The sequence below is a fragment of the Geotrypetes seraphini genome, chromosome 6, assembly GCF_902459505.1.
Source record: "Geotrypetes seraphini chromosome 6, aGeoSer1.1, whole genome shotgun sequence".
Classification (NCBI taxonomy): domain Eukaryota; kingdom Metazoa; phylum Chordata; class Amphibia; order Gymnophiona; family Dermophiidae; genus Geotrypetes; species Geotrypetes seraphini.
In genome coordinates this window covers 4991275-5008487 of record NC_047089.1, presented here as the reverse complement: position 1 = coordinate 5008487, position 17213 = coordinate 4991275, and the positions used below count along the sequence as shown (strand labels likewise).

At 45.6% G+C, this 17213-nt stretch overlaps 1 protein-coding gene across 1 annotated transcript in view; it reads right to left on the bottom strand.

Moving 5' to 3' along the window:
- LOC117362480 (protein sel-1 homolog 3-like) overlaps positions 1–17213 on the bottom strand; it is a 115556-nt gene that overhangs the window by 45167 nt on the left and 53176 nt on the right. Inside the window, exons 7-11 of the mRNA XM_033948902.1 lie at positions 15559–15611; positions 13826–14036; positions 12957–13095; positions 9904–10047; positions 6299–6504 (exon numbers count right to left, since the gene is read on the bottom strand). Of these exons, the coding sequence (XP_033804793.1) occupies positions 6299–6504; positions 9904–10047; positions 12957–13095; positions 13826–14036; positions 15559–15611 (753 nt within the window). The remainder of the gene's footprint in view (positions 1–6298; positions 6505–9903; positions 10048–12956; positions 13096–13825; positions 14037–15558; positions 15612–17213) is intronic.

Sequence of the window (17213 nt, the reverse complement as noted above, 5' to 3'; positions counted from 1 at the left end):
TAGATGTTCATTATACACTCAACGAATCTTCCTGCTATAGCAATTCTAACGCTGAGCTGAAGACTCTGGAACTAGCTGTTACTTCCAACAAGGCTCTTGTTTCGCCATGTAATGACTGAGTCAGGGAAATTAACGTTTTCTCCTGCTCCGTCCACAACAAGCTCAGAATGGCGCTTGGATTTAAGCTTCCGAACTCATGACATCATTTCCAGTAGAGTTCATTCAAACTATTCAGCACATCATTTTATATATTCAATAAAAGGCACACCATTCTACTTTTTGGTTCAATCCATTAGGCCAAATGGTATTCAGAAAAAAGATGGATCTTTGTTCACTTTTATATAGCAACATCTTTATATCACCATGTCGCTCCGTAAGTGGAATATGATCTAGTACAAAGCACTTAAACTCCTCAAAGGAGTGATTTATTTCTGCACAGTGCCATGTCAACATATCCACTTGTCTTCTCTGGGTAATATTTGAGCGATGCTCAAATAATCTAGTTTTTAAACTTCATGCTGTATAATAATAATAATAATAATAACTTTATTTTTCTATACCACCATAGTCAAACTGACTTCTAGGCGGTTCACATAGAAAGAAGGCTGGACAATCAACGAATTACAAAATGCAAGAAGGAGGATGTTACATAATAAATTGGAGAAGCACAAGTCACATGGGCAAAGTATCGCATAGACAACCCCAACACTTTCACACGTAACCGCACATGTCATTCTAATGGGTTTTCTACCAGGAATACAGATCTGATCTCCCTCACTCATTAAAGGGCAAGCAGTACAATGATTATAAATGGTTTTTCATTTGGTATATCCACCATCTGGCTAATAACATTTTTGGTCATATTTTGAATTTAAACATCTCTATCATATCACCCCTCTCCCGCCTTTCCTCCAAAGTATACAGATTGAGATCTTTAAGCCTGTCCCCATACGCCTTATGACAAAGACCACACACCATTTTAGTAGCCTTCCTCTGGACAGACTCCATCCTTTCTATATCTTTTTGAAGGTACACAATATTCTAAATGAGGTCTCACCAGAGTCTTCTACAGGGGCATCAATTCTTTCTTTCTCCTACTGTGCTTAGCAAGGTTGAAGACCAATGCAATGGATTGATAGAAGAATAGCAGCTCTGGAGACCACTCAATCAACAATTACACACAGGGAATTTCCAAATAGGCCATTTACACTCAGGTATTGGTCAAAGGCTTTGGACATTACCCTCATTAGGGGTCCTTTAATTAAGGTACGCTAACCGATGTAGGACGCGCTAAAGATTAGTGCATGCTGTATGCTAAGACATCCATTATATTCCTATGGGCATCTTAGCATTTAGTGCACCTTAATAAGAGAACCCCTAGGTGTATAGCAACATAGTACGTGACGGCAGATAAAGACCTGCATGGTTCATCCAGTCTACCCAACAGTCAAATTCATTCTCAGTTCATGAGTAAACCAACATCCAACAGTATTATTAAAACAGTTTATTAAATTCCACTATATGAACTTAGTGAGTAAAATGTTTTAATATCACCAATCTACTATATATCTATGAAGGAGTGGAGGAACATGTGGGTAAAGGTGAACCAGTTAATATTCTATACTAGCTGAAGCCCCGGCGTTGCACGGGTATTTAATTATAGCAATAACACTGTAAATGGATTCAAATAAAGATACTTTATAGTGGTGAATGAAATTATTGTTTTACAGCTTAATAAAAAGTACAATATTCAAATAATAATGTGAAATATTTGACAAAATAAATACAATACAACTAACGCAAAACGTGATTATAAACAACATTTTTAGTTTCACCTCCAGGAGCAAGAACATATAAATTGTTGGGTGAACCCACCCTTGAGCAAGCAACATAGAGTTGTGGCCCGCGAGACCCCCAGAACATATCATCCCAGGTAGTGAGGGATCTGCATACCAAGTTTCGTTCAAATCGGTCAAGCCGTTTTTGAATTACTGTGAGAATGGCAGCTGTTTACATTTTTTCCATTGACATGAATGGGTGAAAGCTGATTTTCTGTTTGTAGCTCCGCCCACGTGTGCAGGTGGGCCGCGAGACCCCCAGAACATATCACCCCAGGTAGTGAGGGATCTGCATACCAAGTTTCGTTCAAATCGGTCAAGCCGTTTTTGAATTACTGTGAGAATGGCAGCTGTTTACATTTTTTTCCATTGACATGAATGGGTGAAAGCTGATTTTCTGTTTGTAGCTCCGCCCACGTGTGCAGGTGGGCCGCGAGACCCCCAGAACATATCACCCCAGGTAGTGAGGGATCTGCATACCAAGTTTCGTTCAAATCGGTCAAGCCGTTTTTGAATTACTGTGAGAATGGCAGCTGTTTACATTTTTTCCATTGACATGAATGGGTGAAAGCTGATTTTCTGTTTGTAGCTCCGCCCACGTGTGCAGGTGGGCCGCGAGACCCCCAGAACATATCACCCCAGGTAGTGAGGGATCTGCATACCAAGTTTCGTTCAAATCGGTCAAGCCGTTTTTGAATTACTGTGAGAATGGCAGCTGTTTACATTTTTTCCATTGACATGAATGGGTGAAAGCTGATTTTCTGTTTGTAGCTCCGCCCACGTGTGCAGGTGGGCCGCGAGACCCCCAGAACATATCACCCCAGGTAGTGAGGGATCTGCATACCAAGTTTCGTTCAAATCGGTCAAGCCGTTTTTGAATTACTGTGAGAATGGCAGCTGTTTACATTTTTTCCATTGACATGAATGGGTGAAAGCTGATTTTCTGTTTGTAGCTCCGCCCACGTGTGCAGGTGGGCCGCGAGACCCCCAGAACATATCACCCCAGGTAGTGAGGGATCTGCATACCAAGTTTCGTTCAAATCGGTCAAGCCGTTTTTGAATTACTGTGAGAATGGCAGCTGTTTACATTTTTTCCATTGACATGAATGGGTGAAAGCTGATTTTCTGTTTGTAGCTCCGCCCACGTGTGCAGGTGGGCCGCGAGACCCCCAGAACATATCACCCCAGGTAGTGAGGGATCTGCATACCAAGTTTCGTTCAAATCGGTCAAGCCGTTTTTGAATTACTGTGAGAATGGCAGCTGTTTACATTTTTTCCATTGACATGAATGGGTGAAAGCTGATTTTCTGTTTGTAGCTCCGCCCACGTGTGCAGGTGGGCCGCGAGACCCCCAGAACATATCACCCCAGGTAGTGAGGGATCTGCATACCAAGTTTCGTTCAAATCGGTCAAGCCGTTTTTGAATTACTGTGAGAATGGCAGCTGTTTACATTTTTTCCATTGACATGAATGGGTGAAAGCTGATTTTCTGTTTGTAGCTCTGCCCACGTGTGCAGGTGGGCCGCGAGACCCCCAGAACATATCACCCCAGGTAGTGAGGGATCTGCATACCAAGTTTCGTTCAAATCGGTCAAGCCGTTTTTGAATTACTGTGAGAATGGCAGCTGTTTACATTTTTTCCATTGACATGAATGGGTGAAAGCTGATTTTCTGTTTGTAGCTCCGCCCACGTGTGCAGGTGGGCCGCGAGACCCCCAGAACATATCACCCCAGGTAGTGAGGGATCTGCATACCAAGTTTCGTTCAAAGCGGTCAAGCCGTTTTTGAATTACTGTGAGAATGGCAGCTTTTGACATTTTTTCCATTGACATGAATGGGTGAAATCAGATTTTCTGTTTGTAGCTCCGCCCACGTGTGCAGGTGGGCCGCGAGACCCCCAGAACATATCACCCCAGGTAGTGAGGGATCTGCATACCAAGTTTCGTTCAAAGCGGTCAAGCCGTTTTTGCGTGATCGCGGCACATACACACACACACACATACACACATACATACCTCTGATTTTATATATATAGATTTGGATTTTCAAAAGGCATTTGACAAAGTCTTCTGAGGAAATTAGAGAGTCATGGGATAGGAGGTTATGTCCTATTACAGATTAAGAACTGGTTGAAAAACAGAAAACAGAGAGTGGTTTAAATTGCCAATATTCTCAGTGGAGAAGGGTAAAGAGTGGGGTTCCCCAGGGGTCTGTGTTGGGACCGATGCTTTTTAAAATATTTATCAATGATCTAGAGATGGAAATAAATAATTAAATTTGCTGATGACATAAAGTTGTTAAATCGCAAGAGGATTGTGAAAAAATTGCAAGAGGACCTTGGGAGACTGGGAGTCAAAATGGCAGATGGCGTTTAATGTGAACAAATGTAAAGTGATGCATGTGGGAAAGAGGAACCCGAACTATAGCTATGTAGTGCTGGGTTCTGTGTTAGGAGTTATTGCCCAGGAAAAGGATCTGGGTGTCATTGTTGCCCCCATATTGCTCTATGGTACGGCCGCATCTTGAATACTGTGTGCAATTCTGGTCGCTGCATCTCAAAAAACATATGGCAGAAATAGAAAAGGTACAGAGAAGGATGACGAAAACGATGAAAGGGATGGGATGACTTCCCTATGAGGAAAGGCTCTTCAGCTTGGAGAAGAGACGGCTCAGGGGTGATATGATAGAGGTCTCGAAAATACTGAGTGGAGTGGAAAGGGTAGATGTGAATCACTTGTTTACTTTTCCCCAAAATACTAGGACTAGGGGGCATGCGATGAAGCTTCAAAGAAGTACATTTAAAACAAAGGGGAGAAAATATTTCTTACCCAATGGGTCATTAAACTCAGGTGGTGGAAGTGGCTAATTTCCTAAAAGAGAAGTCCAGAGGATATTTGGGATCTAGCTAGGTGCTTGTGACCTGGGTTGGCCACTGTTGGCTTGATGGACCTTCAGGATGGCAATTCTTATGATCTTATGTACTAAATAAACTTTAATCTTTAAATGGATGATGTGACGTTACATTTTTACAGGCTTGTTCTGGGAAGTGTGTCTTTGAGGTGATCGTAATTGCTGAGTGTATCAGAACCTCAGAGGGTTGCCTAGGGGCCTTGACATTAAGAGAGGCTGGCGCAAGGCAGATACCCTTGCACCAGCCCTGGATCTAGGGCGCTGGAATCGCTGGTGATGAGCACGCCAGAGCTCAGTCACGCACTCAGTACCCAAAGGCCATGGGTTGAGGAAAACCAACTGAGAAGCCCCTCCCTAACCAGGAGGCTTTCTAGCTATTGTACCCCCCAGGGCAGAGTGTAGTAGAGCATATGGCACACGGAAGATGAGAGCTTTTTGCTTAAAGATGATCTCAGTATGGGAATAACGGAGGCTTTAAGAGAATGGCGAGGTCTTCCTCAGAGACAAAAGAACACAACTAAAATGAACATTCCTTCACTGTGGGAGAAGAAAAACAGAAGAGCTTCAGGGATGTTTGGCCCACTTTTCCATTCATAGCATCGTCAGAATTCAGCTGTAACCCATCCCTTTCTCGTAGCGGTGGAACTCGTGGGGTAACTCTGTAAAGGGTTTTCCATGTATCAAGCGTGTTTAGATGCAGAAAAGGTCTTGTTATGACTTTGCTGGGTACACGTGGGTATAAGTATTTGCACCAACAGGTTGGCATTTACTTAAGCAGCATGTCGGAGGTCCTATGGACAGGGGCAGAGTATACGCAATGCCCTTCGCTCTATGACCTGCCGCTTAAACTTACATGCAAATCACATGTGTAAGTTGTACAAATCTCGGACTTCCGCTCCATGAAATGGTCTAGCAAACTACTTCAGACCTTTCCAGTTGGTGCCAGTTATCACCATTTTGCCTGGTTCATAGACATAATCGCGGAAGACAAAGGCACGCACCGACAACTGAGTGCAAGACGGAGGCGCGCGCCAAAGAAAATTACTGTTTTTAGGGGCTCTGACCGGGGGGGGGTTGTTGGGGAGCCCCCCACTTTACTTAATACAGATCGCGCCGCGTTGTGGGGGCATTGTGGGGGGTTTGGGGGGTTCTAACCCCCCACATTTTACTGGAAACTTAACTTTTTCCCGAAAAACTGGGAAAAAGAGAAGTTTTCAGTAAAATGTGGGGGGTTAGAACCCCCCAAACCCTCCACAACGCCCAACGCGGCGCGATCTGTATTAAGTAAAGTGGGGGGGCTCCCCAACAAAACCCCCCGTCGGAGCCCCTAAAAACAGTCATTTTCTTTGGCGCGCGCCTTCGCGCTGCGCTCAATTGTCTGCTCGCGCCTTTGTCCCGGCGCGCTTTTGACCTGACACCATTTTGCCTTTATGTCTTACTGAATGATTCCATCTGAGGCTTTAAAGGCAGTGATATGAAAGGAGACATTTTGATTCCATGACGCTGGAGTTCCTCTGCAAGCAGAAGAGGATTTCACTCTGGTACTCTACCTTTTCAGGATCCTTTTTCACCCCAAACCCAGTCTGGTACAAAACAGACGCCAGGTAGTAAGCCCGGTGAACGCCCAGGCAACCAGCCTGGAGCAGCAAAGGTAGCAATCTCCTAATGCGGGCAGTGCCCTCGTGCCCCATCACCCTTTTCTCAAATGTGTGGAACAGTTCCAGGCCCAGGAGTTCGGTTTTCAGCAGCCGTACACCTACCGACATGAGAGAAAAGATCAAAGTAAAGAACGGATCAGAACAAGGTCATAGCTACATGCGAATCGTTTACTTCACAATCCTCTTCCCAAACAGAGACCCCAAAGAATAGAATAATAATAATAACTTTATTCTTCTACTAGTTTTTTTAGCCCGTTACATTAACGGGTGCTAGAATAGATGTGTAGACTTAGGCATTTCTTTCTTTCTTTTTCTTTATTTCTTTCTGTCTGTCTTTCTTTCTGTCTCTCTCCCTGGCCCCCTGTCTTTCTTCCACTGTCTGTCTGTCTGTCTTCTATTAGGAATCCCTCGCAAAAGGGGGAAGTAGCAAAAGAAAGGGAAGAGTGGGCCGAAACGAAACAAAAAAATCTGAAGAGGCAGGGATGGCCGAGGATTGACGGTCCCTCCAACAAACCTTTTTTTCTTTTTTTAAGAAGACTCCCCCCTCCCCATCGTCCAAAGTGGTACAAGAGTGCCAGGGTATCCCAGCCCGAATCCTGCTTACCTTCGTCGGCGTTTCGTTTCGGTTTCGGCTCCAGGTACGTTTTACATCGCAGCTGTGTTAACCCACCCCCCTCTGGTCTCTCTCTCGCCATGTCCTTCCACTCGCATTGGGGGCTCTGTTGGCTGCGCTTCTGCCCAGGTTGGGGGGGGAGAGAAGGAGGCGTTTCTTACCTCGTCTACGGCTGAATTGGGGGAGAGTGTTGGAGTGGGGTGGGAGGGGGGCTTGGGTTATTCGCAGCCTGGATAGTCCCGTCCTTCTCGCAGCCTCCCCTGGTCAATCCCTGCCAGCTTTGGGGAACTATCAGAAGGAGGATTCCGCCATGTCAACGCTGTCAGGAGGGGGACACACATGGGATGGGAGGCCGGCCCACTTTACCGTAATCTCTGAAGTAGCCGGGCTGCCTGCGACTCTCCTCTTGATGGTTGGGGGGGGAGGGGGACCTGAGGATCGGCGCTGTCTCCAACCCGCCGCCGAGCCAGCCAATAGACATCACCGTTGTGGCTGGCGTTGTGAAGGGACGGCGCGGGGCTGTGGTTACGTAGTAAGTGCGCATGTGCACTCTTGCCGGCACATCCCAACAGATCAGATCTCAGGGAACACGCGGTGAGAGTGCGCATGCGTGCTTCGCATTTTATTATTATAGATTCCGCCATCACCAGTAGTTCTAGGCGGTTTACACCAAGAGAAGCTGTACAATCAGCGAGAGTACAATCAGACAGAATATACTAGTTACAGTCTCAAAAGCTCCTGAGTTAGGTAATGAATTTGTCTTAACTGATTTTCAAAAAGAACAATAAGACATAGCATAATGGATACATCCACCCAAACAAGATTGCAATTTGCCTGCTTGAAACGCCAGTGTCCTGTCTAGAAAAGTCTTCTATTGGTAAGCTTTTACCCTTAGGATAGGTAAATAAATGAAATCTGGTTTCCCTCACCGGTCTATATATTTCAAAGTGAGGGAAAAGATCGATTGGAGACAATTTAAAACAAATACAGGCAAACTTAAATAATACTCTTGCTTCTACAGGTAACCAGTCAATAAGATGATAGTATGGGCTGACATTTTTGGATTATCCTCAGTCTACTTAAGATTTTCTTATAAGATCCCAAGTAGAGGATATTGCAGTAGTCCAAGATGGACAGAATTAGTGACTGTACCAGAATGAATTACTCCCCTTCTTTTCTCTAACGCCTAAATCCCACTGGCCACTACCCTACAGATTCTAGGTCTTATCGTTGACAACAAACTGACCAACCAGCCACAATGCTGTTTGTTTAAGGTTCAAATGATTCCTCTACTGTTCAGCTTGTAATCAGCTATTTAGATCACTGCAATGCCATCTATCAAGGCATTCCATGTAAGGACCTCCAGCGCCTTCAGCTAATCCAAAACACTGGAACTGTGGATGCAGCGGGATAGAAATAAAGCTGATCCCAGGGGCTATAACATTCAATCATGTTACTACACTCCTTAAATCTGCACATTTGTTCCCTGTAATTCCCAGATTGACCTACAAAATTCTGCTGTTGGTGTTCAAAACCTACCAGTCATGATCTCTTGATCAATTACTGAGTCCGTACCTGCCATCCTGTGCCCTTCGATCCCTGCAACAGAACAGTACCCTACAAAGCCCTACTTGAAGAACTGTGTTCAGTTTTGGAGGCTGTATCTGGCTAAGGATGTACAAAGACTAGAAGTGGTCCAAAAGAAAGGACTAGAAGACCCGAATATGTCTACTCTAGAGGAGAGGAGGGACAGGGTAGATATGATACAAACGTTGAAATACTTGAAAGGAATTAATATGGAAACAAATCTTTTCCAGAGAAAGAAAAATGGTAAAACCAGAGGGCATGAATTGAGGTTGTGAGGTGACAATCTTAAGAGTAAAGTTAGGAAATTCTTTTTCATGGAGAGAGTGGTAGATGCCTGGAATGCCTTCCCCGAGGGAGGTGGGGGAGATTAAAGAATGACACGGGGGCAAATTTTTCCCCGTCCCCATGTGAGCTCATTTTCCTGTCTCATCCCCATGAGTTATTTTCCTGTCCCTGCCCCATTCCTGCAAGCTCCGTCCTCATCTGCACAAGCCTCAAACCCTTTCAAATCCTAAGTAGCAACATTCTAGAGCTCAGATTGTGATGTCATAATGCCTCATTCCACCAATGCCTAAGCTCCGTCCTCATCTGCACAAGCCTCAAACGCTTTAACATCATATGTGTTTGAGGCTTGTGCAGTTAAGGCAGAGCTGACAGGAATGGGGAAATTGAGTTCCTGCGGGGATGGGGACAAATTTGTCCCCATGTCATTCTCTAATGGAAATGAAAATGGTGACGAAATTTAAAAAAGTGTGGGATGAGTTACAGAGGAATTAGAAAATGGATGGTATAAAACAAAGTAAGGCGTGTACTGGGCCGTCTTGCATGGTCTGTGTCCTGTCTATGGTGATGCAGGGTAGGATGGGCTGGGGAGAGAGAGACAGAAAGAGAGAGAAAGGGAGGGAGGGAGAGAGAGAAAGAGAGAGAAAGGGAGGGAGGGAGAGACAGAAAGAGAGAGAAAGGGAGGGAGGGAGGGAGAGACAGAAAGAGAGAGAAAGGGAGGGAGGGAGAGAGAGAAAGGGAGGGAGGGAGAGACAGAAAGAGAGAGAAAGGGAGGGAGGGAGAGAGAGAAAGAAAGAGAGAGAAAGGGAGGGAGGGAGAGAGAGACAGAAAGAGAGAGAAAGGGAGGGAGGGAGGGAGAGAGAGAAAGAGAGAGAAAGGGAGGGAGGGAGGGAGAGACAGAAAGAGAGAGAAAGGGAGGGAGGGAGAGAGAGAAAGGGAGGGAGGGTTCATTCAGCCCTTTTTTCCTTAGGTATCCGTTCTGGGCTTCTGCTAAGATGCTTGATACAGAGCTCACCTTGTTCCAAGACCATAGTCCTCAAGAGCTTGGAAACCGTTGCTCGTCGTAGTGGGATGGGGGATTCCCAAACTTGACACTGGGCTTCTGGAGGGACATTGCTGTACTGAATAATATAGTCCCAGTACACGGTGCCACAGGTCTCTAGGAGAAAGGAAGAGACATTCAGCTGGATTACAGTCAAGCAGTCATCAGGCATTAGCAAAATTAAGTGATAGAATTCATTGTATTTCAATAGAGCTTAGAGCAGTGTGCCTTGGCACACTGAGGAGGAAGAGAGGTGCCTGCCAGCTGACTTCCCTACCAGGTACAGTGCTGCCCGATTCACCCAAGGCCTGCAAGTTTCCCCCTTCTCTCTAGCGTCCTCCAGCTTCCCCCCTGGCCTCCTGGTCTCACCTTAAAGCTAATTACAGAAGCCTGCAGAGGATCGCTGGTAGGTAAAATGACTTTATTTTCAATATAGTGATTGAAATGTGTCAGTTTTGAGAATTTATGTCTGCTGTGTATATAAAAGGGAGAAATGGAGAAAATTACATTACAATTAGTAAATGGGGTGGGATCTGGGCAGAGCTTGGGTGGGCCTAGGGAGGTCTGTGGTTGGGGGACTCAGTTCATATTTGTTAGACTGAAGTAGCTGTAGGCAATCAGATGGCACCAGTGCCTCTCCTTCCCTGCTAGCACCCCCTACTGGCGTCTCAGGGCCCATCTGGAGGGGCTCTGCACATGCACGGTCGTCAACGTGACGATGTCATGCATGTGTGTGATGTCATCACGGTGACGTCCGCGCTCTTCTGGGACTACCTTTAGTGTGCCCCGGCTGGAGAAAGTTTGAGAGACACTGGCTTAGAGGCATCATACGGTCCTTTCACACACAACTTACAAACAATGTTTGTCCTCAGTGTGTCAATCATAAGAACATAAGAACATAAGAAGTTGCCTCCACTGGGTCAGACCGAGGTCCATCTCGCCCAGTGGTCCGCTCCCGCGGTGGCCCCTCAGGTCTGCAACCTGTGAAGTGGTTTCTGACCACTTCTATAACCTACCTCAAGTTCTATCTGTACCCCTCTATCCCTTTATCCTCCAGGAACCTATCCAAACCCTCCTTGAACCCCTATACAGAGTTCTGGCCTATCACATCCTCCGGAAGCGCGTTCCATGTGTCCACCACCCTCTGGGTGAAAAAGAACTTCCTAGCATTTGTTCTAAACCTGTCCCCTTTCAATTTCGCCGAGTGACCCCTAGTGCTTGTGGCTCCCCACAGTTTGAAGAATCTGTCCTTATTCACTTTCTCTATGCCCTTAAGGATTTTGAAGGTTTCTATCATGTCCCCCCTAAGTCTCCTCTTCTCCAGGGAGAACAGCCCCAGCATTTTTAACCTGTCAGCTTATGAAAAATTTTCCATACCTTTCCAATCTTTCTGAACCATTTTAAACAAAACAAACCAATCCAAAGGAAATGCCCACAAAACAAGCCCTTGGGATGTAAGAGGACCAGCCACACAGACACCCCAGCAGAGCAGTGGAGCACCCTAGGGGCACCTCAGTGAACTTCACATAAAAAGGCCCATAACTCCCTTATATTGTATGGGTAGGGTTACCAGACTTTCCCAAAGGAAAATCTGGACCCATGGCCACGCCCCCAGATGGCATCCACGCATGCGCGGAAGCAACACGATGACATCACACGCTCATATGACATCACCATGCGCGGATGCCCCTTCCCGACGCCATTTTGACGGGAAGCTTTTCAAACCCTGGACAAAGTGCCAAGTTTTGAAAAGCCATCCGGACCCCCGGGCATGTCTTTGAAAAGGAAGACATGTTTGGGGAAATCTGGATGTCTGGTAATGGTATGTATGGGGAGCTCTCCAAAACCCACCCAAAACTTTCTGTAACCAACTGTACACCACACCAATAGCCCTTATGCCTGTAGGTGTCACTTATATGTAGGTAGAGTGGGATTAAGGAGGGCTTTGGAAGGCTCATATATTCCACCGTAAGTGTAGTAGTTGGAGTGGGGCATGGACCTGATTCCCATCTCTATGGTTCACTACATCTCCCACTAGGTTACTCCAGTAGGACTCCAGTAGGACTATATCTCCCACTAGGTTACTCCAGTAGGACTACAGTAGGACTACATCTCCCACTAGGTTACTCCAGTAGGACTACAGTAGGACTACATCTCCCACTAGGTTACTCCAGTAGGACTACATCTCCCACTAGGTTACTCCAGTAGGACTACAGTAGGACTATATCTCCCACTAGGTTACTCCAGTAGGACTACATCTCCCACTAGGTTACTCCAGTAGGACTACATCTCCCACTAGGTTACTTCAGTAGGACTACATCTCCCACTAGGTTACTCCAGTAGGACTACAGTAGGACTATATCTCCCACTAGATGACTCCAGTAGGACTCCAGTAGGACTATATCTCCCACTAGGTTACTCCAGTAGGACTACATCTCCCACTAGGTTACTCCAGTAGGACTACATCTCCCACTAGGTTACTCCAGTAGGACTACATCTCCCACTAGGTTACTCCAATAGGACTACAGTAGGACTATATCTCCCACTAGATGACTCCAGTAGGACTCCAGTAGGACTATATCTCCCACTAGGTTACTCCAATAGAACTACATTTCCCACTAGGTTACTCCAGTAGGACTTCAGTAGGACTACATCTACCACTAGGTTACTCCAGTAGGACTACAGTAGGACTACATCGCCCACTAGGTTTCTGCTGTAGTAGGACTGGCTTTAACATCTGGGGGAATGTGGTAGGGTCATGCTTTCATCCCTCAAGTGCCGCTTTTTGGACATGTTTCATTTTTGAAAATGTGCCCCATAATCATTTTCTATCCACGCGACAGTCTTGGTCTCTTGGCTAAAATCATAGTGCAGCTTCTGAAGGGCTGAGGTGAGCACCTCAACTCGTTGTTCACTTTGACCAGGAAATCAATGTGTAGGTCACTGTTAAAGGGTCAACAGTATCATGAAACGGGGGAGGGGGACAGGCTGAATGAGGTTTCAGGTTAAAGGGAATTCTGCCTTACTGTTTGGTTCCTGAGACTCCGCTTCCAGCTTGTACACCTGAAGCCACCGTAGACATTCCTCTCGAAAGATTCTGCACTTGGTAAACCAGTGGCTAAAGTCCAAGCTCTTAATTAGGTCTGGCAACCTTCTCTCTGGAACCTACAAAGCACGGCGAGGAGAAGGGTATCAGGCTGCATAGAGAATGCAAAGGCAAGGAGAAAAATCCCCATCATTGTACTGTAATAAAAAAAGGTCAGCAAGGTGAGAGCATGCTGATGCCACAGGAAGGGCCGGCCCAACCATTATGCAAGACTAGGAAGTCACCTAGGGCAGTTTTTCTCAATTTCTTCAAGCCAAGTACCCCCTAAGCCTAACAAATACCAACCAAGTCCCCAAGCTCCGCCCTTGTCTCCTCCCCCTTAATAGTAGTACTAATTGTAATGCAATTTCTTCCATCTATTTTTCATATACACACAATATAATTTTATTATTACATAATGGTAAGCACAAAATTTAAAAAAAACACAAAGCACATTGTATGCAGAGAAAACGTTAATTATCATTTATATTTGGGGGGCTTCAAAGAGGTCAAGGCAAATGACTTTATAATATGCAATGTCACCTCAGTAACAAGTATAGAAAAATAGAGAAATATAGTGCATCTTCCCACCCTCCCCAGAGCTAAGCACACCACCTCCATTGCTGTGTCTGGGTCCAATAATCACCAGAGGGAGGAGAATCTGAACCTAGAACTGCAGCCCGAGTCACGAAACCTGCCACTGATGCTCTCCACTGAAAATTCCTTTCATTCTGTTCTTCCATCTCTACGGCAGAAGCTCTCACTGGGCAGCAAAGTTTCCTTTATGGGAAAAGGCTTCAAGTGCAATACCTGTGAGTGTCTGTGAGCGGGGTAATTCAGGTGCAAGACCCGTTCTTCCCTCTCTGACTGCAGATCCCTGGGATGCCACTGGGAAAGTGTTTGCAAGCAGTTACGGTGGAAAATGGTGGGTCCAAAGAATGCATTTATCCCGCGGGCAATCTGAGATCCCCCCAAAAGTAAATGGCCGTTTGTGTCGTCCAGGACAATGTTTTCTTCAAACCTAGGGAAGAGCAGAATTGGAGTGAGACATTAAACCCCACCCCGGCTGAAGCAAATGGCCCTTCCACCTCTGGTCACCAGTTCAGCCTCGGGTCAGCAGTGGCTATGCAGACTGCGTTACCCTCTTAGCCTGGGAGCATCCCTGTCCAAAAGAGGATCGAGGGGACCCGGCAAAGACTGGAGGCAGTGCAATGCTTCTGTGCGTCCTCTCTCAGGAATTTCAATTTCAGCGTTGTTCAGACAAAGAAGCTGTCTTTCCAGATACGGTAGGAGGCTGGTACAGAGCGGCTTGGCTCTGAACTGGGGAGGGGGGTCACCTCCCCCTCCCATCCCAAGACACTATTATGCTTCTGTCAAAACTTTACTTGGGTGGAGTAATTTTATAAAGAACAAAAGCAGCAAACTCGGGGTTTTCTGCTTTTCTTCTTTGTAGAACTTTCTTTGGGGAATTAGAATGGATTTCTCCTATTTTGGAGTTGATATATGGGGTAATTTTATCACATGTTTATCGCCAATTCCCCCGACTGAGCCCTGTGTATTGATGCACCTTCATGTCCATTTTGTCTCTCTTGACTGTAAGCTCTTTGAAGCAGAGACTATCTCTTCTAGGTTTTCATGTACAGTGCTGCATATGTCTTGTAGCGCTATAGATCAGTAGTATCAGCATGGAATGTTGCTACTCTTTGGAGATTCCAAATAAAAGCAACATTCCGGAATCTCAAAGAATAACAACATTCCGGAATCCTGATTCGATACGTCAGGCTCCATCTCTGGCAGTCTTCAAATCTCAAGTTCAAGCCTACTTTGAAGCTGCTTCAATTCCAACCCCCAACCCTCCTTCTAAGCACCAATATCTGTCTTGTCATTCCTTCTGTAATTCCCCCACCTGAGCCCTGTGTATTGATGCACCTTCTTGACCAGTTTGTCTCTCTTGACTAGATTGTAAGCTCTTTGGAGCAGGGACTGTCTCTTCTAGGTTTTGATGTACATCTATAGAAATGATCAGTAGTATTAGCATGGAATGTTGCAACTCTTGGGGGATTCCAAATAATAGGAACATTCCGGAATCTCAAAGAATAACAACATTCCGGAATCCTGATTCGATACCTCAGGCTCCATCTCTGGCAGTCTTCAAATCTCAAGTTCAAGCCTACTTTGAAGCTGCTTCAATTCCATCCCCCAACCCTCCTTCTAAGCACCAATATCTGTCTTGTCATTCCTTCTGTAATTCCCCCACCTGAGCCCTGTGTATTGATGCACCTTCTTGACCAGTTTGTCTCTCTTGACTAGATTGTAAGCTCTTTGGAGCAGGGACTGTCTCTTCTAGGTTTTGATGTACATCTACAGAAATGATCAGTAGTATTAGCATGGAATGTTGCTACTCTTGGGGGATTCCAAATAATAGCAACATTCCAGAATCCTGACTAAATACATCTGGCTCCTTAGGAAAGTGGGAGTAGGACTTCATTTATGCATGAGGTAAAACCAGGTTTGGACCTGCCTGCTCAGGACTCTGAACTTACTTGTGAAATGTACTGAACATTCTTTCCTCATTGCAAACCATGGTCAGGTTTCCCTGGAGAAAGAAACAAATGTGTCAACTTGCAGTCACAAATCCGAAGCTGAGAGCCAGCGTGGACAGGGCTCCTTTGGCCCCCTTGGCCCTGTCCTGATCCAGCTTCATGAAATACAAGCAGCTCAAAACTAGAAGGGCCTCATTCTGTAAAAGGCACCGTAAGGCACCCTACTACTGCCTAACTTAATTGTTTTAATTGGTTCAATCAGTTCAGTAATTGACTGTGCCGATTAAAAACCAATTAAAATTTTCTCCAAGTTGACCACTATTCAACTACAATCTATTATTTGTTACTTAATGCGTGCTTCCAAACCGTTAAATTCAAAACCGGCCTCAGAAACGCCCTTCCACCGCCCAGAAGAACTTTCACTGCGGCAAGCTTTACGGGTTGAATCTTCACTGGCCTCTCTTTCTCTGTCTTGCTCTGAAATGTTAAGGAGAGTCGAATGACGACAATGACTCGGGGGGAGGATCCTCGATCAAGCTTTGGAGAAACGTGTCGGATCCAGCCCTCCCAGGTCATAATTATTAAGATAAGTACAAAGAGTGCCAATTGAAACTATTGATAATATTGGTGAAGGTAGATAAGTGCTTGGGATTCAAACAACTGGGATCTGACCCAGTAAGGCTATTCTTATCTTCTTAAATTTAGAAGTTTAATAATTTCTTGGAAAGAAAGAAAGGCCAGTGAAGATTCAACCCGTAAAGCTTGCCGCAGTGAAAGTTCTTCTGGACGGTGGAAGGGCGTTTCTGAGGCCGGTTTTGAATGTAACGGTTTGGAAGCACGCATTAAGTAACAAATAATAGATTGTAGTTGAATTGTGGTCAACTTGGAGAAAATCTATAGAGGACATTCTGTTGGTATCATCTCCAAGTAATAACATCCATTAAAACACAACCATCTTAAGATTCTTAAAAATGGAGGCCAAAACAGCACCGTTGTCCCAACTAAGGAGGCGCCTTGCGATGCCTAAGGCCACTTTAGGCGTGGTTGATGCCAGAGGTGACCATAGACGCCATTAGGAGCCTCCGTAGATGCGAGTCTCGTCAAAGGTAGGCGCTGCAAATGTAGGTCTCTAATCCCCTGATCTACATTTCCACTTCTTTCTATTTTGTGATTCCAATATGTCAGATTTGAAATGTGTGTCCTGCCAGATCTGGTGTTAGTGAGTGTGAAGGCAAAGGTGGGGGGGGGGGGGGGTGGCCATTAAAAAAAAAAAAAAAGTGAATCGAATTGAAAAATCAATTCAATAAGCCGAATCGAATCGAAATTTTTTTTTCCTTGAATCGGGCAGCAGTGCTCTGTACAGGATCTCTGTCTCTCAACCTTCTGGTTGAGAGGGGAGGGTTCCCTCCGTAGCAGAAAACCAGTCACAGGCTCCAGAGGACTGGAATCCGAGAGAGAGAGACTGAATCTGGCAGGCAAACGGCCCCAGGAGGCTTTTCCTGAACACAGTAAATCAGCCCCCAGCAGCAGAGCAGCCCTTGAGGGTAAGGAGATCCTTGGGCGCAAGTTCAGGGCAAGGCAGAAGACCTCGAAGGGCACGATCAGTGCCTGAACCCAGCAGAAAAATGACTCCTGGGAGCACAATTGGCACTCAG